Consider the following 23651-nt stretch of genomic DNA (forward strand, 5'->3'; position numbering starts at 1 on the left):
ACGGTTGTTACGTGTGGCACCTAAAATACTAACGATGATAACGTTAGGCATCCAGGTGGCCCAAAAAAGGTTAGACACTTATTTGGCACAAACAATAAACTTTGATCACTTATTTGGACATTAATCCTTTTCAATAATAGAATGACTAAACAAAATAGCCCCTTTAATACATCGGGAATGAGAAGTTCTACCTTACATTAATCTTAATATATGACTAAATAAATATATTACTGGTTTTGTTATTATTTATTTAATAAAACAGGTAAAAATTACCTAATATATTAAAAAAAATTTTAGCATTTCTGATAAAGTGCCCAATAATAATAAAATTGTAAGAAAAATAACAAAATCGATAGCGTTTTACCGGATATGTTAATAAAACGTTAAAATGCCTAATAATAAAAAAACCGGTAAAAATAATAATATTTTTGATAATTTTTTACCGATTTTATTAAAAAAATAATAATAAAATCGATAACATATTTTTTTATCTGTATATTAAGGGAGATTTTCCCCAAAAATTACCAATGATCGGTATATTTATTGATCTAACACCGGTCAGATTATATTTCCTGATCTAACACCCGTAGCAGTAAAGCGCGCCCCCTGAACCGCGCTATATGATGATTTGGCGCCACGTGGAGTATAGCGTGTCCCCTGTACCGCGCTATACGCTGACTGGGTTACACGTAGCGTGAATCAGGGGTCGCGCTATACGCCGTACCAAAATTATATTTAGCGCGGTCCCTGATCCGCGCTATATAATAATTACATATAACGCGGTGCCGGTACCGCGCTTTATATGTTTATAAATACCGCATCTCTCCTCACATCTCCTGCATCTCTCCTCTCTTATAAATTAATACAACAATTCCGTCGACGAATAATAATTCTGGCAATCTTCTTATATTTGATTTAGAAGTTCGTGCGATTTTTCATTATAAGGTAATTTTGTTATAATTTTTTAATTATACTTATTGTTATTATTATTGTTTGAAAAAATATTATACTAATTATTTTCAATTAATTTTTATGTTTATACAATTAAAAAGCAGGAGCATACGTCGAAATAGTTTTGCGGTGCATGTAATAATATAAAATTATATTATTTAAATTATTTACGTTGATGTGTAAAAAAAAATTGTGTTATATTTTCGTTTATATATAATTTATTTAATCAGGTTTGTTTAAGTTATTTTTTACAGATATAATATTGCCGCACTTTTAAACTCAAAGAATTGCGCGACTTTCAGCTATTGTTTATTATGATGGTGAAATTCGAGAAGATGAAACCGACATTGTTTTCGTATCAAATGAGCGTGTTAAAATATCATTAAAGAGAAACATAACTCTTGAGGAGCTGATAACGAAGATTTCGAGGAAGATTCATGTTGGAAGTAATAGAAGAATGTCATCGTTGCAGTACAGATTTCCAACATCATTGTTGCCATTAACTTATACAGCGTTCGAACTTTCGAACAATGATGATGATCAAATTATGGTTGAAGCTCAAAGTAATTATTCAGATGCCACTATTGAGATGTATGCATATTTTGTTCAATTGTGTGCTGTTCGGGGTCAATCTTTAAGCTCACACTATGGGCTGGCTGAACAAGTTGATCAAGTTGACAGCCCAACTACAGTAATGTGTAATGATTTTAATGCCATAATGGGGAGACATTCATCCACAACTCCTTACGATATGTACCGAGGTGGGTCCAAGAACAATCCGTATGGCAACACCGCGTACAGTTCAAGGGGAAGGCATTCATCTGCAAATTTCTTTGACCATATGGAGATGCCATCGACGCAATCATCTATGCAGTTTCCATTTGACACGATGGCTTCAAGCTCCAGGGGGAGGCATTTGACTGCGAGCTTTTTCGATCTCAATGTCGATATGCCTTCCAGTTCAAGGGGAAGGCGTGCAAGTAGTAGGTTTTTCAACCTAAATGTGAAGAGCATGGAGGAACCATCATCTCCACCAGAAGAACCGCTTCGTGAGCCTGGTGTTGAGACTGGACTATTCATTCACCCAGAATCACCGCAATTCAACTCCGATGATGATGAAGTTCCAGGAAATGTGGCACAAACTGACCCTCTTGCACACATGTATGAAGCTGATTATGGTGCAATGCACGGGCCAGAATTTGCGGATATGCCTCATCTCGGAGACTATGGATATTACTCATCAATAAATAATGGTGAGTTATCTTTAGGCATGGAGTTTTCAAGCAAAGAAGAAACGATGATGGCTATCAAAAATTACAATATCCGTAATTCTGTTCAGTCCAGAGTCAACCGATCGACGACCGAAAAATATGTATGTTATTGTGTCCGACGCGAAAACGGTTGCAATTGGATGGTTCGCGTATCTAAAATGAAGAGGAAAAACAACATATGGGAACTAACAGTATATAACGGTCCTCACACATGTTGTGCTGGAGGGGTCAACCAAGATCATCCCAACTTGGACTCTGAAGTGATATGCCAAGCCATCATGCCCATGGTAAAAGCAAGCTCTCATATAGTTGTTGCAGTGTTGATTTCAGCTATACAATCGCAGTATGGGTGCACTATCTCCTATAAAAAAGCTTGGTTGGCAAAACAAAATGCCATTGTCAAACTTCATGGCAAATGGGATGCATCTTACAACGAACTTCCAGGTTGGTTTAGGCTGGTGCGGACGTTGAATCCTAGGATAATTGTGGACTTCGAAACCTCCTATGCATACCATAATGATCGAGTTCTTCGCGATCGATGCAAATTCTACCAGGTTTTTTAGAGTTACCCACAGTGCGTTAATGCTGCAAAATATTGCAAGCCTTTGGTCCAGATCGACGGGACTTTCTTATATGGAAAATACAAGCAAGTTTTATTATTGGCAGTTGTTCAAGATGGCAATCGCAACATTCTTCCAGTTGCTTTTGCTCTTGTCGAAGGAGAAGATACATATTCTTGGGCTTTTTTCCTCCGAAATTTATATGCACATGTTATAACGAGGGAAAAAATTTGTGTTATTTTAGATCGCGGAGCTGGGATCAAAGCAGCAATGGAGTCTTTGGGTTCAATGTGGCAACCACCCTTTGTCCAACATAGGTATTGTCTCCGACACATTGTTGCGAACTATCATGGAAGGTACAAGAAGAATGATGAGCGTCAATTAATTGTGCGCATGGGTAAGTAAAAACAAGTTAGTAAGTTATACATTTTTTATCATTTTAATTTTGCAAAGAAAACAAGTTAGTAAGTTATACATTTTTTGATCAGGTTACGAACTACTTCCTCGAACGCTTGAATCAATTCTTCAAGATTTGCAGGCGAAGAACGAGGAAGGATACGATTACATCAGTCTCATCGATAAAGAAATGTGGACGAACGCATATGATGGTGGATATCGATATGGACACATGACGACCAACTTGGCTGAGGCAATCAATTCAACCTTAAAGGGTGCACGCCACTTACCTATAGCGGCTTTGGTAAAAACTATATATTTTTGTTTGGGGGCGCTTTTTGCGAAGCTCGGGGGACAAACTCAAACCTGTATGCAAGGCGGTCATGTCTATCACCCTAGATTAGTTGCAGATCTATAGAAAAAAATTGTTGCATCAAATGGAATGTCTGTAACAAGCTTCTCTAAAAGGCATGAAATGTTTCGTGTCACAGAGTTGTCGCGACCTCTTCAAGGGATTGAAGCTGTGTCGTTAAGAGTAAATCTAAGGGATAGAACGTGCGACTGCGGGTTTTTTCAAGCTCTGGAGTATCCATGCTCTCATGTGATAGCAGCTTGCTCGCATACACATCAAGTCTATAACCATTTTGTGGATCCCGTATACCTACTATCTGAAGTTTTTAAGGTATAAGAATTTGAGTTTTCCCCCATAGGTAATGACAAAGACCCTGATGAGGTTTAAGACTGGCTTACGATTGTACCAAATCCGAGTTTATTGAGGGAGCGTGGTTGTCCAAAATCCAATCGAATTCATTGCGATATGGATATTCGAGAAAGATCTAGACAAGACAGAAGATGTGGCCATTGTAGAAACCCAGGACACACTAGAAAAACATGTCCACTTCTGTTGTCATCAAGTAACAATTGATGAGGAAATGATGTATTTGTTTATCACATAATAATTATTGTATTTTAATTTGCATTTACTTCAAGTTAATGTCATTCGATAATCGCTGATGAATATTAAAAACACGAACACAATCATTAAATTGTATCAAACTAATAACAATTTGGTATTTAAATACAACAAACTTACAATAAGAATTAAATGGTAAATGATAACCAAATTACAATAACTGATATTAAATGTTAATAAACAAAATTAATTGAAATATATTAAAAAAAGTCCAACAAATTTAACAAAATAAAGTAAGTATTAAATGAGAAATAATAAAAAATTACAATTAAACAAAATAAAGTAAATACAAATATAATAAAAAAAATCTATCGATGCCTGCGTCGCGAATGTGTTCCGCAGGGCGATGGCTGTCGGTCTCGAGGATTGGGATAAAATAGAGAGTATTTGAGAGAAATTTAGAGAATTTGAGAGAATTTGGTGTGATAAAAATGATTGAGGATGGGGGTATTTATAGGGAGAATTGGGATGTAAGGGGCCGGGTATTTAGGGGTATAGCGCGCCCCCTACACCGCGTTATACCCCACGTGTCAGATACGCAAGTATAGCGCGGATCAGGGGGCACGTTATACCCACTTGGTGCCAAATCAGCGTATAGCGCGTTCAGGGGGCGCGCTTTACTGCTACGGGTATTAGATCGGGAAATATAATCTGACCGGTGTTAGATCAGTAAATATACCGATCACCAGTGATTTATTGGGAAAATTGCCTATATTAAGTTCCTAATGAGATTTTCCCACCGGGAATGGAAAGAATTCAGTGAGAAAATTTTGTGGCACAGAAACTAAAGAGAAAATAATCTCAGTGACCGAAAATTTCTTATAATATACGATTTTGACCAACTTTTTTTCGATTTGCCAAAATGACCAACAAAATCGCAATGCGATCCCTAAATCGCAACGTGATCTCCAGTATCGCAAATCAGTTTCCAGATTCGCAACGCGATTCTGACTATCGCAACGCGATAATACATAATCGCAACTCGATTCTGACTGTCGCAACGCTGAATTTCAAATTCGCAACAGGTTTTAGTTTCACAACACAAATGTTTTGGGTATATAACTACACAGCAGCAGCAACTCATAACCTAAATCCCTAAATCGCAAATCATTCCATCTCCATCTATCACTCTCTCCGGCGATATCCGTTCATGTATCCAACGACATCATTCCCCATCCGGCAACATATTTTAGTTTCGCAGCTCGTTTGTTTAGTAAATTAATTTACAATAATGAAATCATCTAATGTTGATCATGTTTGGATAGATTTGTGTTTTGGAGGGTCATGGGAGAATGTTCATGGTTTTTTACAATATATGCCTTTAACCATGAATCTTCAACTAAAACTGTCATTAAAAAAGTTAACTTATAAAACTCTAATGTTACGTGTTGCAAATAAATTGAATTTAAATCCCTTAAGTGGATTTAGGCTATCTTATCAGAGAAAAGGTAAAGTTTATTTGTTAACCGACAATGAAGATGTTGAACGATTCATTGCTTACATTAGTGTTTCGCAAGATGATGTTACATTGTATGTTGTTGAACCTAGAAATAGTGAAGTTGGGTCAGTAGCGGGTGGTAATCAACTAAGTTTTTCAACCCCAGTTTATGGTGCTCAAAATTTAATGGTTCCACCACAATTTCATCACCAATAAAATTTTGTTTCACCATATTTCCAATACCAAACACAATCTCAAAACCCACAACCTTTCCCTAATCCAAATCCCAATCAACTTTCAGCACCAAATTCCGGCTTTCGTATTGACCAGTTAGACGATGATGAGCCAACAGAAAAAATTGTGAGTACTAGTCAGTATTCGAAATTTGATCTTGGTCAATACCTAGACTTTGATCTTGGTCAATACTCGGATTTTGATGATGTTTCAGAAGAAGAAACAGACCATGCGTGTATTGATTTTGATATTGGTCAATACCCGAATTTTTATGATGAAACAGCCGTTGCTGAGGAAGATGTTGTTGATGATAATGAGGAGGAAGTTACGACTGTGAATGAACATGTTGAACATCCATTCTATAATTTATATAACCCTGAAGAAGAAGAAAAAGAAGAAGAAATCCCCGAAGAAAAGTCCCCAAAGAAAATGCCACGGGAGTATAACTGGAATATGCCAGAATTACTTCAGATACCGGAAGAAGTGTTGGTAAATATAGCAGTTGATTGTTACACAAAAATTATTCGTATCAAGAAAGATGATTGTTTTGATACAAAGGGAGACTTGAAGATAGCTTTGTATACGAAATATGTGGAAGATGTCTATCAACTAAAAGTTAACAAATCAAACAAAGATCGTTTCGAAACAAGGTGTATGATTGACAAAAACTGTACGTGGCGTATGATTGCAAAGAGGATAAAAGATTGCGAAATGTTTCAAGTTAAGACTTTTATTGATAAACATACATGTTCAAGAACCCAAGTTTTTCCTCACCGTAGACAGGCAAACAAAAAGGTGTTGGGTTGTTTTCTGGCTGAGTTAATGTTTTTGAATGGCAGGGTATATCGGGGACATAAAATTATGACTGACATGAATGCTCGGTTCAAGATTAGTATTTCATATTCTCAAGCTTGGAGAAACAAATGTTATATCTATCGGTTTTTTGGTTGATTATTCTTAAGATTAGGGTATATCGTTTGCCCAACTGCCGGCTTATTGTCACAATTTAAAGCTGAAAAATCATGGGTCGGTAACTTATATCAAAACAGATAGAGATAGACGCTTTGAGTTGCTGTTTATCGCCATTGGTGCTGCGGTTAGTAAATCAATATAATTTTGTTGACTCATTTTTGTTAGTTACATGCATTTCACATTTAAATGATTATATTTCTTGTGTATATAATTTTGTAGATTCGTTCGTTTATTACTTGCATGCGCCCAGTTATTTTGTAGATTCGTTTATTTATTATTGTGTATATTAATATTCGTGTTTGGAATTTGAAAATAAAATACGCGTTGCGATACTAATGGCGCTTTGAAAACCGCATTGCGATTTTGTATTATCGCGTTGCGATAGTCAGAATCGCGTTGCGATTATGTATTATCGCGTTGCGAATCTAGAAACTGATTTGCGATACTGGAGATCGCGTTGCGATTTAGAGATCGTATTGCGATTTTGTTTATCATTTTGGCAAATCAAAAAAAAAGTTGGTCAAAATCGTATATTATAAGGAATTTTCGGTCATTGAGGTTATTTTCTCGAAACTAAAATACCAAACCATTACTTACCACGCGCCATCTTCATCAATCTCACACGTGTTCCGCCAACACTACCTCAGCCAACTCGCCACGTGTCGTCTTCTCGGCTACGAGCCAGCACGTTGTCCACGTCATAACTTTCCCAACGGTGGTGTTTCGACCCTCCACCGTTTGTCTGTTACTATTATAAAGCATGCCTCTGCCTCCATTTTCTGTTTTATCTTTTGAATTTTTTTTCTTATATTTCTCTCTATAAAGCAACAAAAAAATTCAACACTTTCATTTTATTTGTGTCTCTCTCTCTATATACTCTCCTTTGCCTTCAAGTTTTCTTCTTTTTTTGGCTTTGCCTTTTCTCTTCAAAAACCCTGACAGAGAAATATATATATCCATCTCATATATTGCATATCCCTACCGGGTCTCTAAAGTTCCTCTCCTCCTTTCTTTGCAGGTGAGTTTTTCTTCTCCTTTTAATTCTTGTCGAGCCCAAGTTTTAGTTTATTTCTTCTCTTTTTAAAGTTATTATTGGGTGTTGGTTTCTGTGTCTTTCTTGATCGTTGGTTCGGAATTCCTTCTTTTGGGGTTTGGGATTTTTGCCCTTGTTTTGGAATTTATATTATTATGTTGTTACCTTTTGCTTGTTTGATTGGTTGCTAAGAAATGACAGGAAAATTAAAGATAAGAGAAGCTTTCGAGTATTTTAGTTTGGAGAACATTTTGGTTTGAGCGAGAAGTCAAGTCAGTTAATTAATTCCCTTTTAGTGAACCCCCCCTTTTTTTTACTTTAATTATGTGATAAAGCTTCCTACCTTTTCTTGGAAATCAAACATGGTTCTCGGCAGATAAAGTTCTGTTTTTGGTTGATTTTTTTTCTTGTAAATTTTGGATGGTTGTTGGTTGCACCTTGGAATAGTGAAGGTGAAATTTTTGGGAATTTTTCTGGGTATAAAATTTCAAGTAATATGAGGATTTTATTGTTTAAAGTTCTAGGTCTGGGTCTCATGAGACTTGTCAGGGGAATGCAGAGATTGTTTCGTGATGAAGTGAACGTGCTAGGCTGGAAGAAATCGTTCAGCCAAGGGATTGGCATTACCGTGTCCAAGGCAAGAACTCGGGACAAACCTATGATTAGGGTTTTGGATCTCTAAATTTTAGGGGTTTTGAAGGGAATAATTAGGGATAGAGTATCTCATTGAGAATAGTAATAATCGATAGCAATGACCCGCATTTTGGTTCAACGAGGTTCTGCTGGAAGCTCTTCTTCAAATCCGAGCCGTTCTTCTTCCTTGCCTGGACCATCTTCTTTTCGAGTGGAATCACAAGTTTCTACTCATCAAGTTCCTTCAGTTGCAAAAGATGGGGAGGTTAGTAAGGAAGTGCTGGAACAAGTTACTTCAGATGAGCATTTAGAGTGTTCGAGGAGTATTGGAAATAAGGGTTTGAAAGATGATCCTTTGCTAGAAAATTTGCATAATAATCGGAATGAAACGTCAAGTGACACAATTGCTGAGGCTGAGAAAGTGAACACGCCTGATGCCTTGGGTTCATGGGACATGATGAATGATTCAGATGGGTTGAGGGTTTCTGAAAAAGTTGCTGCTGAATCTGGAGGTTCAAGTAGTGACCCCTCACTAATTGGCAGTGGGTGTCCCCATCCTCCACCACCTCCCATTCCACCACCTAAACCTTCATCAGCAAATTCACATTTAAGAAGATTTGTCTCAGGAAGCTCAATTCTTGTTCACACTGGATTATCTAGAAGAGCTGTTGCCTGGCCCATTGTTTCAACGAGGACATCCCCATCTGAGTCAAGGCCTTCTTCTCCTCGATCACACGTTGAGAGTGACGGTTACAATAGCGCTGATGAGCAAAGCCCATGCTTTGTATCCTCCTATAGTGATGCCGTAAGTTTCTTGTTCTGGATGATCGAATCCTTTGTGTTTCATACTTCACTTTTATGGTGAAAAATCATTAGTATGGAAAGCTTAATAAGATCGGCACGCAAAAATATAATCATATTACGCCATTGTACCTTTCTTTCTTTCTCTCTTCTGGGAATGACTACGATAGATCACTTTAATTGGTATGCTTTTATCCATTTCTATCCAATGAATTTTATGTTGTTTTCTTACGTTTAAGAATGTTCTGTAGATTTAATGTTCTCGCTGACAAAGTATGATCGAAGTTAATGGTTAATCTTGCTGTTTCGTTTTTGAAATCAAATTGACTTTGTAATGGTTTGTTGCGTCTGGTCCAGGAAAGGGAAAGACAATTTGAACTTGATATTAGACGAGCAAAAGGTTTAGAAGTCAAACGGATGTTGGAAGATGGGAACTGCCTCTTCCGGGCTGTTGCTGATCAAGTGTATGGGGACTCTGAAGCTTATGATTTGCCTCGACAAATGTGCATTGACTATATGGTATGAATATCTCATACTTGAATCCTCTTTTTGAAATTTAGGCACTATAAGCTGTTTTGCAGGTGCTAAATGGACTCCTTACGACACATGTTAAATTCTAACCAGATGAAACGGTTTGTGGAAGTTTCCTTAGAAACAGAAAAGCCATGAATTATTCCGAGAAAAAGAAAAGAACATATGACTTGGTGCTAGCTGTTTCTTGATTAGAGAGTTGGAGTTTTCTTCTAATGCATTTACTCGCATGGCGTTATAGTTTATTTAACTTCATGATAAGGAGATATTTGGCCTTATATTTCCCGTGTGTCAAATAAGGAGAAAATCCAAGAAAAAATATGGAGAGAGTTGAGGTTTCATTCCAGTTTTACTCTAGTAAATTTTAGAAATATCAAAGTACAGAGCCGTGAATTCTGTAATATAATTATAGTGTTATTAGGAGTCCATGAAACTTCTCTTTATATGTTTGGTAATATTTATCATCCGTCATAAATATAAGCTATAGATTAAATATTTTGATGTTGTTAAACATATGCACTGTTTTTGTTATAACTTTCTTAATGGTATAGGGTTGTTTTGGATCACTTCAATTTTTTTAATTTGGTTCAAAGGAATAAATGTTTTCGTCATTTCTTTTAATGTGTATTTATGGTGCTTGAATGGCATGATTTGGAATATTTTTGGGATGTATGCTTACCTCTATCTGTTCGTCCAGGAGAAAGAAAGGAATCACTTTTCTCAGTTTATAACCGAAGGCTTTACATCTTATTGTAAGAGGAAAAGACGAGATAAGGTATTCAGAGACATTGTAATTGTTTATACTATCTTAATGTTCTTATGTAAAAGTTGTTTTAGTATCGTATCTATATATCTATTCCGTGTGTGGGTTATTACTCATATTCTGTTATGTTGATAAAGATGATCAAAATATCTATTTTTTCTTTTACTTTTTAACCTTTTGTTCTATTTCATAGCCAAGATTGCATGCACTATAATTAATCAAATTTGAAACTATTAACCATGCATGCGTCTCCACCTGAATTAGTTTCTTGATTCCCAATTATGGTTTTAAAGCATCTGTTTCCTCTATCTCAAAATATAGGTCTATGGGAACAATGTGGAGATTCAAGCCTTATCAGAGATGTATAACAGACCTATTCATATCTACTCCTACAGCATAGGTGATGTTCGTGATGGATGTTTTTGATGTTGTTTTAGTTTGCTTCGTCTTCTCCATCTTCTTACCTTCAATGGGCAAAAACTTATTTGGTGCAGAACCTATCAACATATTTCATGGAAGCTATAATACCGACACACCTCCCATAAGGCTTAGTTACCATCATGGGAATCATTACAATTCACTTGTTGACCCACGTCGTTTGACAATTGGCGCTGGGCTCGGATTTAGATGTCTTCAAGGGGTGTGTATACATTTCCTTCTTGTATTTTCCTACTTTCTAATATCTCATGTTATGAAACTGAATTTGTATGTTAGGCTTTGATGGGAAATTTTTGTCAACTTGAATACCAAAGTGTATATGTCATATGCGTTACTGATGCTGTGTGGCTTTGCAGACTAATGTGGACAAGGATCAAGTGAAGGCTGCTATTAAAGCTCAACAAGATCAACAGTTTGATAATGCAAGTATTTTTGACAATTTGGAATTAGTTTTTTCTTTCATCACGTGTGTAGGATGATATTAACATAAGTTTTCTTTATGTTATAAACTGCATGGCAACAGGCACTCCTAGCTGAGGGGCGGTTCTACTCCGATCTTGAGCTTACTGAGAAGGAAATCGAGCGAATGGTTATGGAAGCTTCTCGAGCTGAGTACCTTGCGAATGACAAGTTTAAGATGCATGTGGGCCATAAAGAGTTATCTGCTTCCACTGCGGAACCATCATCATCTGGAGATGGTACGTGTTGTAAATATCTTAGAATCTAATCTAGTGTTATGGTGTGGTGGATGAATATGAACCCTAACCCAAACCATAACCTGGTGAAATGTGTGTTTGTGGACAGGGGGTGCATCAGGAAGTGAAACCAAAGTGGAGCAGGATACAGTTCTGAGCAGTGGGATACAATTACTGTTGTCGATGGGATTCAGTTATCTGCAGGCGATTGAAGCGTGTAGCATATTCGGGGACGACGTTGATTCCATGGTGTGTTATCTGCTAGAAACAAGCAGTAGTAGCAGATGCAAAGGCAAGGCAACGGAATGAATACAGAGGCGTGGAGAGCAATTCGTATTTGCGGGTAATGTTGGTGAGAATAAATAAAAGAGCATGAGACGGTTGGGTATGCTGAATCTGAATGGCAAGTTAATGAAAATGAATTATAGAAGCATTATTGTCAAAACTTCTCCTCAACCATTTGCTTCTTTCTTAGAGTTCAGTGCCCAAATATGAATTGCTAAGGTTTAAGAAAAACAAAAGGAAAGGCAATCGGTCCTTTGTAATTAATCAGCCTCATTGGAATCATCTTTCTCACACACTCAAAAAAAGGAAAAGAAATGTCGACACGAATCACCTCTCTGCTCTCCCTATGCTGCAATGCAATGAATCGTTGTTGAGTATAATTCAAAGAGTTTAAAATCATTAAACTTAATTTAAACTCAAAATTTGAGGAAGTGAATTTAGATTTGTCAATTTTTTGAAAAAATAAGTGAATTTAAAATCGTTAAATTGAATTCGAACTTGAAATGAAAAAACTGAAATTTAACTTTAACTTGAAAAAAAAAAATTGATTTCAAAACATTTTTAGACTTTGTCGATTGAAGTTCAAACTCGAGTTTTAATCTGAATTTTAAGTATATAAAAATTTTATATTGTATTTTTTAATAAGAATAATATATGTTTAAAATTATTAATTATTTAATTTTAAAAAATGAAAATTAATATTTTTCCCCGAATTTGTACGGGAGCTTTTTAATTTAGGTATTAAATAATTCATTTATATTCCTTAAGAATTCGAGTTCAGTTTTTATTCAATTTAAATGTTGATTAAACTTTGGTTGAATCAAATAGCTCGCTATTTGTTTTGTGCTATTTAGTGTTTGTGATCTGTAAATATTCATTAAACTTTAATCGAGTTGAATAGCTCACGATTTATCTTGTCTTATTGTGTCAGTAATTTATACACTTCCATTTTGCTGGTAAAAGATGGAATGGTTAATGCATGCATGAAGAATTGCTGGTAAAAGATGGAATGGTTAATGCATGCATGAAGAAATGTTGTAACGGTATTTTGTCTTTAAGATTTAGAAATTAAGAATTTAGAATTTAATGTCTAATTTTTAAATTTAAAATATAGAATGATTAAGATTTTAGATTTTGAGATTTAATATTAAAATATAGATAATATACAAAATAAATTTTACACAACCCACATTAAATAATAAATTTTATATAACTCTACCCGCGGAATTAATAACGTCACATATTTTTTTATTTACACAAAGCACGTTTAGTTTTACTATGAAATTGTAACATGGTTTGATGGGATAATATATTAAAACAGTCGTAAATTTAAATTTTGATGTTTGTGTATAAAATAAGTTAAGTTGGAAGAATAGTTTTATAATAAATATTTATAGAATAATCTATTAATATAAATAAAATACTGATAATTAAATAAAAAAATGAAATTGTGAAAGATTGAAATATCTCTAATATTTTTCCTGAATTTAATTCACTTAAAAAGAAGTTTTGTAAATAAAAAAACGCCGTCTGAACCTTAGTGGAAAGCTGCAGATGGATGGCGGCTTTTGCTCGAGCAAATTGTAGCTCTTCCACCATGGCGGCTCGGTCCACCAACCACTTGCAGAAGAAAAAATCAACCTCAATCATGATAGTTGGGATCGTTTTGAAACTAATATCAAATATTTTTAAGTTCTAGGATAAACTACACATATAGTACCTAAACTATCATTTTTATTTTATTTTAATACTTAAACTTTCATTTGTTTCAAAATCACACATAATGTTTACTTTTCATTTGTCCAAATTATAGTATTAATCATCCCTAATAATGATTAATCCTTGCGTTTTATGTTTTTTTTAAAGAAATAAGCAGTTCTTTTTATTAATAAGAAAACAGTTGATTATGAAAATGGGTTCTATTTTCATATATGAGTAATCAACTTTTATTTAACACGATAGAGATTATTTTGAAGAAAAAAATATAGCTGTGATTTTAATATTCTTTTGTCAAAATCAAATTATTTTAATTGACTAATGATAAATTTAATTTTTAATATTTATAAATGATGTCAATTTGATATTTTATTTAAATTTTCACATATAATTTATAAATTTTATAATTATTAAGAGTTGAATTTATTAAAATTTTATAATCAAGACCAAATTAACATATAAATATACTGGAAATTATTTTTCTCTTAAAATCAATTAAAATTTTAAAATTATGATTAATTTAACGTAATACAGAAATATTTGAAATTAAATCTATTATTATATCAAACTAGCATAATACAGAAATATTTGAAATTAAATTTATTATTATATCAAATTAGCATAATACATAAATATTTGGGGCTAAAATTTATCATTAATTGTTTAATTTTATCGTGCGTATAAACATTGAATGGCCCAGCTTCATCTTACACGTCCTTCGACGTTTGATTAATCATAAAAACATTAAAACATTATAAAATGCTATGTTTAATTCAACGGGCCTAAATTATTAAAAAAAGTTTTTAAATTAATTTATCATATTTAAACAAAGTTTTAGATTTTCATTCTATATGAAATTTTAATTTATGTTAAGTGTTTCCTTAATTATATATTAAACATTATTTATAAGTGGAGGATTCATTAAAAAAAAATTAAAAGTAAATACACGTATATTAATAATATAATTTTTTATACAAAAAGAAGATAAATAAAATTTTAAAATAAATATAATATGTAAAATAAATAATTAATCGAATAAAATTTTAAATTTTAAAATAAACATGTATCCATCTAAATTTACTATATATCCGCCACTGATATCAATGATTTATTGATAAAAAGATTAAAATTTAATTTTATTAAACCCTAAAAATAATAGAGTTGAAGAAATTATTTCTTATATTAAGGAAAGAATTAACTTAAATGTAATAAAATATTGGGAAGTAGTAGTTAATAATGGAGGCGTTGAGCAGTCGGCTAAAGCATTTTATCCTATCCGCTACATGTTCTAGTCAACCACACCGAATACGGTTTTGCTTGTATTTTTTTTAAATTGGTAAATATAAAATAATATTTATTTAAAAAAAATATTCATTTAATATCAAATATTTATATATATGATGATCGAAATTATATGATGTCAGACAAAATATCTAATAATAATAAAATCGGTAAAAAATAATAAAATCAATAACACTTTATTTGATATTTTAACAAAATTGATAAAAACGTTCAATAATAATAAAATTAATGAAAATAATATTTCTGATATTTATTTTACTAATTTTATTAAAAAATTTAATAACAAAATCGATAATATATTTCTTTAATAATATAAATCTATTACAGTTTCCAACCTCAATCTCCTATAAAGAGCTTTGTCCCCTTGCCCATTGCTTCTGTCTTAAAACCAAAGAAAAATGAATACCGTTAATTCCACGGCCGTCCGTCAGGGAGGCGTCGCCTCAATCTCCGCCGTCCATCCCGACGTCTTCCAATTCCACATCCTCGCCCGACTCGACGGCCCTTCCCTCGCCTCCCTCGCCTGCGTTTCCTCTCAATTACACGCCCTCTCTACGGAAGACCATCTCTGGCGTAACATTTGTTCCTCCACCTGGCCTTCCGTCAATCATCCACGTGTTCATCAAATCATCTCCACTTTCCCTTCCGGTCACCATTCTTTCTTCTCCGATTCCTTTCCGTTTCCCGATTCCCGACCTTCAAAGCTCGACGTCAACTCTTCCACTCTCCCAACGGAATTGATCTTCGCCGTTGACGTTTACTATCAAAACGAGATTATTTATTCCAAACTCGAAGAAGTCGATACGTCAAGCAGCTGGTATTTATGTTCCCCGTTCCGGTTTGATCTACTTGATCCGAAAGATTGCGCTTCGATAGCAATCAAGTGTTCAAACGGCAGTGAAGACGACACGTGGCTCAAACAAAAAGAGGAGAACTTGAGTTTAAGCTTGATAGTGATTGACCCGACCCGAAAGAGGGCGGTGAATATGTCTAGTAGGAGGGCGGTTTCGGTGCAGCGGCACTGGTTGACGGGTGACGTGCACATGCGATTCGGAACAGTACTTTCCGGAGATAAACGGCGAGGATCGGCACGAGAGTGGGTGGAGTGTGGGGTGGTGGTCACGTGCTGTGGAAAAGAAGGGGGAGAAATGCAGGTGAGGGAAGTGAGCATGGTAATGGAGGACATGGAAGGGAAAGGGTTGAACGGGAAGGATAGTTTGGTAATTTTGGGAGGGATTATAGGGGAAGGTAGGAAGAAGAAGGAAAGGGATGGCAGTGAAGGGAAAGTGAAATACAAGGAATTCCAAGAGAGAAAAAGGGAGAGGAAAGAGGAGAAGCAGAGGAAAGAAAGGCTATTGGATTTGGTTTGCATCACAGTCGGCGTCGCTGGTTTTTTGACATTTTGGTCGGCGATACTGTTCAAGTAAAAAACTCACTTACTGGTGTATAATACTTTATACAAAATATTTAAATTCGATAGTCAAATGTATAATATCAAATAAAATATCATATCCAAATTTATTGAAATCAATTATTCTTTTTATATAATGATTTTGGATGAGTATTATTTCAATTAATAATATCATTATAATATTTAGGGTAAGATACACAAATGATCCCTTAATTATATGATGTTATTTTATTATGTCTAAGGATTATTATAAGTTATAAATTGATCATCCGATTATAGGGTATTATTTTATCGAGTTCCTCTACTATTAAAAGTTACAAAATGGTCACCCGACTATTCATATATTCCAAACTCGTTCTTCATCGTTAAAAAATCTGTTGCCATCATGAGCTGAATGTTAATTTGTTGAATGAGACATTGTAATCGTTTGAGATTTTGTGATCAAATTTTATTATATCAGTCAACATGTTAACGTCTAGCTTAGATTGTTGTCACATTTTTAACAAAAAATGATGAATTTGGAACATAATGATAGTCAGGTGACCATTTTATAAATTTTAATAGTTAAGGCACTTAACAAAATAATACCTATAGTTAATGGACCATTTCATAATTGTTAATAGTAAAGAGACTTAATAAAACGATATCCCTAATATTTAATTATTTTAAATTTAAAAATGATAAATTTTATTTCATTCATCCCAATAATTTTATTTTATATCAATTATAAATATAATTTTAGGAGATAAATTTTATAATATGTCAAGTTATATGAAACGAGATAAATAATAAAATTATCATAAAAAAGTGATTAATATATTTGATATAAATATTTCGAATGAGATAATTTTAAAATTTAATAGAAATAAATTTAATGAGATAAAATAAATATATATTTTAAAATTATATATGATTTCTTTAGGCCAAATTAATCTTTATCTCATGATTTTTGTGCATTTAGGGATTGACCTTACTTGGACCCTTGACTCTTATCATGGCTTCGTCACTCTCTTTAGATTCCAAGACTTTCCGTTATTTCATTTTTGATGCCTTTTAAGAGTAGACTAGGATACTCTTGTTAAATTGGATAATTAATTAAAATCTTATATATACTATTTATATCAATAAATTATATTTATTTTTAATTTTATATTTAAAAACAAATAATTTTTAATTTAATAGTAAAATATTACAATAAATTATATAAATTGAATGTGTTAACTTTATAAAGAAAAGTATTAGATGTTTTAAAGGGTAAGAATTTATTCGATACTACCATCCTAGTTATAAGCGGTGTATGATACTGTAAAGCGTGCATAGAGTTTAGGATTTAGGGTTAAGGGGTTCAAAAATATTTGAGTTCTAAGAATTTGTTCACCTATCATGTTAGAATATTTATAGAATTTTAGCTTAATAAAACAAATATAATCAAATTAATAATGAAGAAATTAATCTAAAACTATAGTATTAAACACGAGTTGAAGACATTCTTCTCGGCACTTATGTTGGTTGTAAATGTTGTGAATGGTAATTGCATAATATTTACCGGCAGATTAAACTATATGTGTGGTGATATGTTTGAGTTTAGCTAAAAGTTAAAAGGTAAATATTTATGGTAAAGCTGAAATTAAATTAAACTTGATTACCGGCACCAGCCGGATAATAAATTGAATTACCTAGAGACAGATTAATAGGTGGTCCGAGTTCTAAAAATTACACTATAATGAAGCTTGCCAACTCATCTTTGACAGTACCATCGGAATCCCTTTCCTTCTACATATTAAAGGTTCACATTCTTAATATTGATGATGTTCGAACTCGGTATCTTTAAATTCTTCCTATTTTATATAGGAGATCTTGAAAAAAAAAAAATTTAAATATTTTTAAGCAATGATTTTTTTTAACTATAATTTACACAGTTTAACACGGGAGTTACGAACAGAGCCACCGTTTTGTGATAGCATAAATACACAAAAATGAGTCAAAAAATTAAGATTCCTGAAGTCGAACATGGCAAATAATCCATAAAGCAAACATGCATCCATCTATTTAGCTAATAAAACAATGTAAAACAAATACAATTGTTGTCTGATTAAGCAGATTATCTCTCTTTTGTCTCGCTATATTTATCCATTGCCAATAGATTCTGCTATACAAAGGTTGCAAGAGAAGGGGACAAGAACAAGTCCAAGGTAAGCATTTTACTCAGCCTATCAAATTGCCGTTTCCAGTAGACTCTGTAAAAAAAGGTTTCATTTTGAGTTTTTCTAGGATGGAATAAATCTGGATTCTTTGAGCTGTAGTTTTCAATGAAAGGGTAAGCTAATAACTCCTTCCTTTATGGCCCTGTTGAATTTGTTTTTGGTAATCAATTGAGGATTTTAAGACAAAAAGAAAGTTTAGGACTTTTCATTTGAAACCAATGAATCAAGCAATTGGAGGAACATGTTCTTTGTTTGATATTTAAGCTGTTTCTTCCACTCAGTGGGAACAGAATGTGAATGGATGGGCTGTTGTGGAATTAGTGGGGATTAATATCGGATGTTGGCAAACATAGTTGTTTTTTGTTGTAATTTTTTGGCTTATTGTTTAAATGTTTGATTATTAGTAAGGGGTGTCATCTCTATGATATTTAAAAATGGAGAAAAAGAACGAATACTGATGTGGTCGTCGTGGTCGAGGAAATGTTTCACTGTCACTAATTTGTCAAACAGAGTAGAGCTTATAGAACTGCAGGAACACAGTTGACCTTTCATTTTCTCCTGAAATGAAAATCATTTTGCTTCTAGTGTTTAGCACTAAGTCAAAGCTATTGCTTCTTTGCTCTCCATGAGAAAAGTAGAAACAACGAGCAATGAACTCGAAGGTGTTAATAATAGATTGCTAAAACATTGGCTGTCATGTACTCATTTTAATCTCATAATGACTATAGGAACATGCTAATACTGGAAATATAGTCGGATCATATGGTATTTCTTTACAGATCAATTTAGTGGTGATGAATCTTCAAAACCGAGCTTGTAAAAAGTGAGGGTTGACTTCCAGCTGATTTCGACTTTATATTGAGAATATTTCTGGAACTTTTAGAAGCTTTCCTGATTGTTCAGAAATGTATAAGTGGGGAAAAGAAGTTGATGGCATATACATATAGATACACATACACATATGTATGCAATTGTCAAAGCTGCTAATTATGCGAATTGTGATATTTAGCTCACTTGTACATGTTTTTGGGCAATGGAGGATGCGTAATGATGACGTATAACCAATTTTCAGGCATGTTCTATGACTGAAACTGATTTTCATACTGCTAGTTGTCCCACAAAAAGCAGAGGTCAAAGAGTTTGAAGAAATATTTGGCAGGTTCCATTTTCAAACATGTTGAATTCACTACCATGAACCTCTTTGTAGTCATAAAGTGAAATTCCTTGCTTTTTGTTTTCTCCAATCTCCAGCACATTGAAAAGGAGAGGGAACATTATCAAGTTCGATGTGGATTGACTAGAGCATCGACTATTATTGCTTGTTCGGTAAGAAAACCATTGATGTTTTGAGATGGTTTGTTCAAAACTTTTGAAACATTGTTGTAGATGAGCTGTCATCACACTATGTTGACAAGTGAACTTTCAAAGATTTTTCAAGGTATTGAAACTTGAGCTTATTTATAATCTTATGTTCATAACCAGTGGAACAAATCAACCATGAAACTTAAGCTGGAATGGTATATTATTTAATGGCTTCCTTCTGCTATTATATTAATAAAAAACCGATAATTACCAAGCCAAGCCTTTTGAATATACTAATCTACTTGAACTATGTTGTAGAAGGTGGCTTCTACTTATAAGATGGAGTATGAATCATGTTTCGTTGGGCAAGATACTTCTTGTCGAGTTCGGGCTCAAACTTTGTTCAGCTTACAACTATATTATCCGTACTTGGGTGCGAGTGTCAGATATGGGGTATGTTCTTTTTTTTCCTCTAATGTTTTCCATGTATTTGGAGGATCATGAAAGGTCAATATCCCATACCTATATGTGGATATTCATAGGATACAAGTGTCAAACAAGGACACTTCGAGAAAAATGAATTGTTAGAGTAAACAAAAATGCCATCACTGAGGTCTGCATGACTCTTTGATTACAAGCAGTCCAAGTCACTGGTGGCATACAGGCATGCATGATTATGACTCGACTGAAATTGGCTTAGATGTTAAGCGAGTCAACCGAGCAGATGGGCTGACTAAATTTTTTCTTGTTTGCCATTTATGCGTGTTATTATTATTTTAATGAATCTGCTGCCGCCTCCTGCTCAGTAATCTTTCTTCAAACTTTGTGTCACATTTCTTTATTTTGTTTTGAGTTATTTTGCTTTCTTTGCTCCAGGTTTTTTGGCATGTTATTTAGTTTTTCAATGGGGATTCAGTAGAGAATGATGGAAATACACCTTCACACTGAATAGACCCAAAAAACAGTAACATATATCTCTGTACAGAAAAATTGGATTTTTCCCAGCTCCGATTTCTTGAAGAAAAAAAATTAATCCCATTTTACATAAAATGATTTTGATCTTTTCTTATTTGCTATTACATCTCCGATAACCTACATGTCGGAGGACGAAAACAGTTACTTTCTAAAGTTATATTTTGCTCATGTTTGTGGCATGATCATATCGAGTCACATAAAGGGCTGGTTGCTTACTGGTATTGCTTAAATCAGGTCCAGCTCATTCATTCCCATCCCAAGGGAGGTTCATCCAGATCATTAACCATCTCCCAAATATCATCGTCACTGGCTTCGGGTGGATCAGAATGGTCTCCTCCAGAATGTGAAGCACACGAGGGGCATGTTATCTCCATCATGGAGGCTCTTTCAGAAGTTGTTGCAGTCCTGTTGTCATGAAGTTGTGTTCCTTGTGCCACAGGCTGGAGGGGCCGTCTATCGAATGCTCGAAAGCTTCCCGATACCACATAGACTCGACACAAACTGAATTCGTGTCTCAACTGCATTTAGAAAAAGGTAAACAAGCAAATGATGATTAGAAATGAAAGAAGTTTGTATTGAGCTTTAAGTCTAAAAGAACACGACGTGTTTACCATTGGAGTAGTTGTAACAGCAGATGGGTTGGCCACTGCTTCTATGGCTCTATACTCATTCATCTTCCATTTAGTTTTCTTCCCAGCAGGAGTTTTTCCCTTATAAAACACCATTGTTTTCTTCATTCCAATCACTCGGTCATCCGATGAGTAGACATAGCTGGGAGATCCTGTCGCCTTCCAATATCCAGAAGCCGTAGTTCGGTTAGCTCTCCCTCCCCGAGCTTCCCTCTCTTGTCTTGGTGTGAAGTAAAACCATTGCTCAGTGTCTGCTCTACAAAGCTCCCCTGCAAGCTCTGCAAACATAGGTTAATTTACTGTACCATTCATTTTTAGCATATATATATATTATTCATGAACATAATGAGCAGCAGTGAAGAAAACTATACGAGGAAGGTCCCATGGCTCGACATCGTAAATGTTGAGAACTGGGATAACAAGGTGCATCTGTTGTGTTTTGCCATCTAACTGGTTGCGTAGGTAGAACAAAACTAGCTCTTCTTCCGTCGGAAAAAATCGGAAACCGGTTGCCAACTTCATCGACTGTGATTTAGCTGCAGATGTTGTTGGAATTAGGTATGAAGGAGGTTTAAATAGGGGCATCATAGATGATGGAAGAGGTTTTGCCGAGTGAAATTGGAAATTTGGGAGTGGATTTAGGATCGTTGGAAACTTCCACGCGGTTATGTAATGAAACATAAGATGGTAATGTCCCTTTGTCCTATTATTTTCATTCACTTGTCCCCATCTTACTTTCCATCCAATCAAATCTAATGTTGAAGCAGTCAGCCCCACTTTTCCCCCCTTTTTACTTCTGTTTATCATGGGCAAAATTGTAATAATAAGGACACGTGTACTTAATTTTTTTTAAACAGCCACTAAAAATATTTGGCATTGCTAATAATAAGGACCAAGTCTTAAGCATATCTGGTAGGATTTACTGAAAAGGACAAATATAAAAAACAATTAATATAACTACTTAATAATACTTGCGGGTGTTTTACCTTTTCAAATTCCTTCTTTTGGTTATATCCGCGTTAAAAGCTATCACACTCGCCTGTCTTCAGCCATACTTGCTTCCTTATCCTCTTTTTTTTGGTAAAGACATTTTGTTACTTAAACTTTGATTATAAATCAGTTTGGTACCTAATATTTTTGTCTAATTAGGTACTTGAACTTCTTCTCAATGTTCAATTTGGCACCTAATTTATGTCCAATTAGGTACCTGAAATTGGTATCTTAAGTTGACTTCGTGATTGGTTCAAACAAATCATTTATTACAAGTAGTGATGAGCAATCGATCAAATCGAATCATATAAAAAATTCAATTAATTTGAATGTTATTTTATAACTTAAACTTGACTTTTTTTTAAAATTGAATCTAGTTATTGGTTTTTTTTTCAAATTTTATTATAAATTTTATTATATTATTTGATTCCAATTTAAACGAACTTCCAATTATCTAATTTAACCTTAAAGACATATATGAATATCTAATTGGACAGAAAACATACACTTTGTCAAATTGTTCAACTAAAAAAACCGTTAGATCAATTAATTAACCACTTAAAAAATTCTAAACAAATATTATCTTGTATTCACTTCGATAAAGTACACAACTAGTCCCCAATTATAAAGTGTTTTTTATTAAATTCCTAGACTATAAAAAATTACGAAATGATCCCTTTACTAAAGGGCATTAATTTAATGTGTCCACCGATTATTAAAAGTTACAAAATGATTATCCGACTATTCATATGTTCCAAACTCATTAGTTTATGTTAAAAAGATTAACAATAACCTAAACTAAACATTAACATGTCAATTGTGATATAATAAAATCTGATCACAAATTCTCAAATGACTCATATCTCAATCAACAGATTAACATGCAACTCAGATTGTCGTCACTTTTTTAGTAAAGAAAGATGAATTTAGAACATATGAATAATCGGGTCACAAATTTGTAACTTTTGATAATCAAGAGACTCAAAAAAAAAATAATGCCTTGTAGTCAAAAGATTATTTTATAATTTTTAATAATCGATATTCAACAAAACAATGTCCTATAATCATGAGTCATTTGTATACTTTATCCTAAAAAAAATCAAATAGCGGCACTTTTCATAATGGCAATTGATTTTTTTTCACAAATG

The 23651-nt window shown here is 33.9% G+C and overlaps 3 protein-coding genes across 6 annotated transcripts; 2 read left to right on the forward strand and 1 right to left on the reverse strand.

The window, feature by feature from the left end:
- The first annotated feature begins 7686 nt into the window (after nucleotides 1–7686).
- Nucleotides 7687–22273, forward strand: LOC120116337 (OVARIAN TUMOR DOMAIN-containing deubiquitinating enzyme 6-like). Of its 4 annotated transcripts, none has more exons than XM_039136847.1 (9): nucleotides 7687–7813; nucleotides 8353–9266; nucleotides 9620–9781; nucleotides 10491–10568; nucleotides 10878–10956; nucleotides 11051–11196; nucleotides 11351–11416; nucleotides 11518–11692; nucleotides 11799–12052. In XM_039136847.1, exons 2-9 carry the CDS (start codon nucleotides 8580–8582, stop codon nucleotides 11996–11998), a joined length of 1593 nt encoding a protein of 530 aa, XP_038992778.1. In that variant the 5' UTR covers nucleotides 7687–7813; nucleotides 8353–8579; the 3' UTR covers nucleotides 11999–12052. The 4 variants fall into 4 exon arrangements, with proteins under 4 accessions (XP_038992778.1, XP_038992780.1, XP_038992777.1 ...); XM_039136849.1 differs by lacking the exon at nucleotides 11799–12052 and adding an exon at nucleotides 22254–22273 and having other exon boundaries at nucleotides 7689–7813; nucleotides 8347–9266; nucleotides 11518–11725; XM_039136846.1 differs by having other exon boundaries at nucleotides 7689–7813; nucleotides 8347–9266.
- Nucleotides 15354–16421, forward strand: LOC120116339 (F-box protein At2g27310-like). Its single transcript, XM_039136850.1, has one exon. The coding sequence runs from the start codon at nucleotides 15391–15393 to the stop codon at nucleotides 16417–16419; it is 1029 nt and encodes a 342-aa protein (XP_038992781.1). The 5' UTR covers nucleotides 15354–15390; the 3' UTR covers nucleotides 16420–16421.
- On the reverse strand, nucleotides 20889–22055 carry LOC120116340 (NAC domain-containing protein 90-like). Its single transcript, XM_039136852.1, has 3 exons — nucleotides 21885–22055; nucleotides 21496–21791; nucleotides 20889–21402 (listed from the first exon to the last, which is right to left on the reverse strand). The coding sequence occupies exons 1-3, from the start codon at nucleotides 22033–22035 to the stop codon at nucleotides 21130–21132; spliced, it is 720 nt and encodes a 239-aa protein (XP_038992783.1). The 5' UTR covers nucleotides 22036–22055; the 3' UTR covers nucleotides 20889–21129.
- Nucleotides 22274–23651: the final 1378 nt, after the last annotated feature.

The sequence above is a fragment of the Hibiscus syriacus genome, unplaced genomic scaffold (genome assembly GCF_006381635.1).
Source record: "Hibiscus syriacus cultivar Baekdansim isolate YM2019G1 unplaced genomic scaffold, ASM638163v2 tig00110293_pilon, whole genome shotgun sequence".
In the NCBI taxonomy this organism is placed as follows: Eukaryota; Viridiplantae; Streptophyta; class Magnoliopsida; order Malvales; family Malvaceae; genus Hibiscus; species Hibiscus syriacus.

Bases quoted from the DNA above. Each gene is read 5' to 3' on its own strand.
- LOC120116339 (XM_039136850.1), top strand. From the start codon at position 15,391: ATGAATACCGTTAATTCCACGGCCGTCCGTCAGGGAGGCGTCGCCTCA.
- LOC120116337 (XM_039136847.1), top strand. From the start codon at position 8,580: ATGACCCGCATTTTGGTTCAACGAGGTTCTGCTGGAAGCTCTTCTTCA. The intron at 11,417-11,517 runs GCAAGTATTTTT...GCATGGCAACAG, and splicing joins AAGATCAACAGTTTGATAAT to GCACTCCTAGCTGAGGGGCG. The intron at 11,693-11,798 runs GTACGTGTTGTA...GTTTGTGGACAG, and splicing joins ACCATCATCATCTGGAGATG to GGGGTGCATCAGGAAGTGAA.
- LOC120116340 (XM_039136852.1), bottom strand. From the start codon at position 22,035: ATGAAGTTGGCAACCGGTTTCCGATTTTTTCCGACGGAAGAAGAGCTA. The intron at 21,792-21,884 runs GTATAGTTTTCT...CTATGTTTGCAG, and splicing joins CGAGCCATGGGACCTTCCTC to AGCTTGCAGGGGAGCTTTGT. The intron at 21,403-21,495 runs GTAAACACGTCG...TTCTAAATGCAG, and splicing joins CTGTTACAACTACTCCAATG to TTGAGACACGAATTCAGTTT.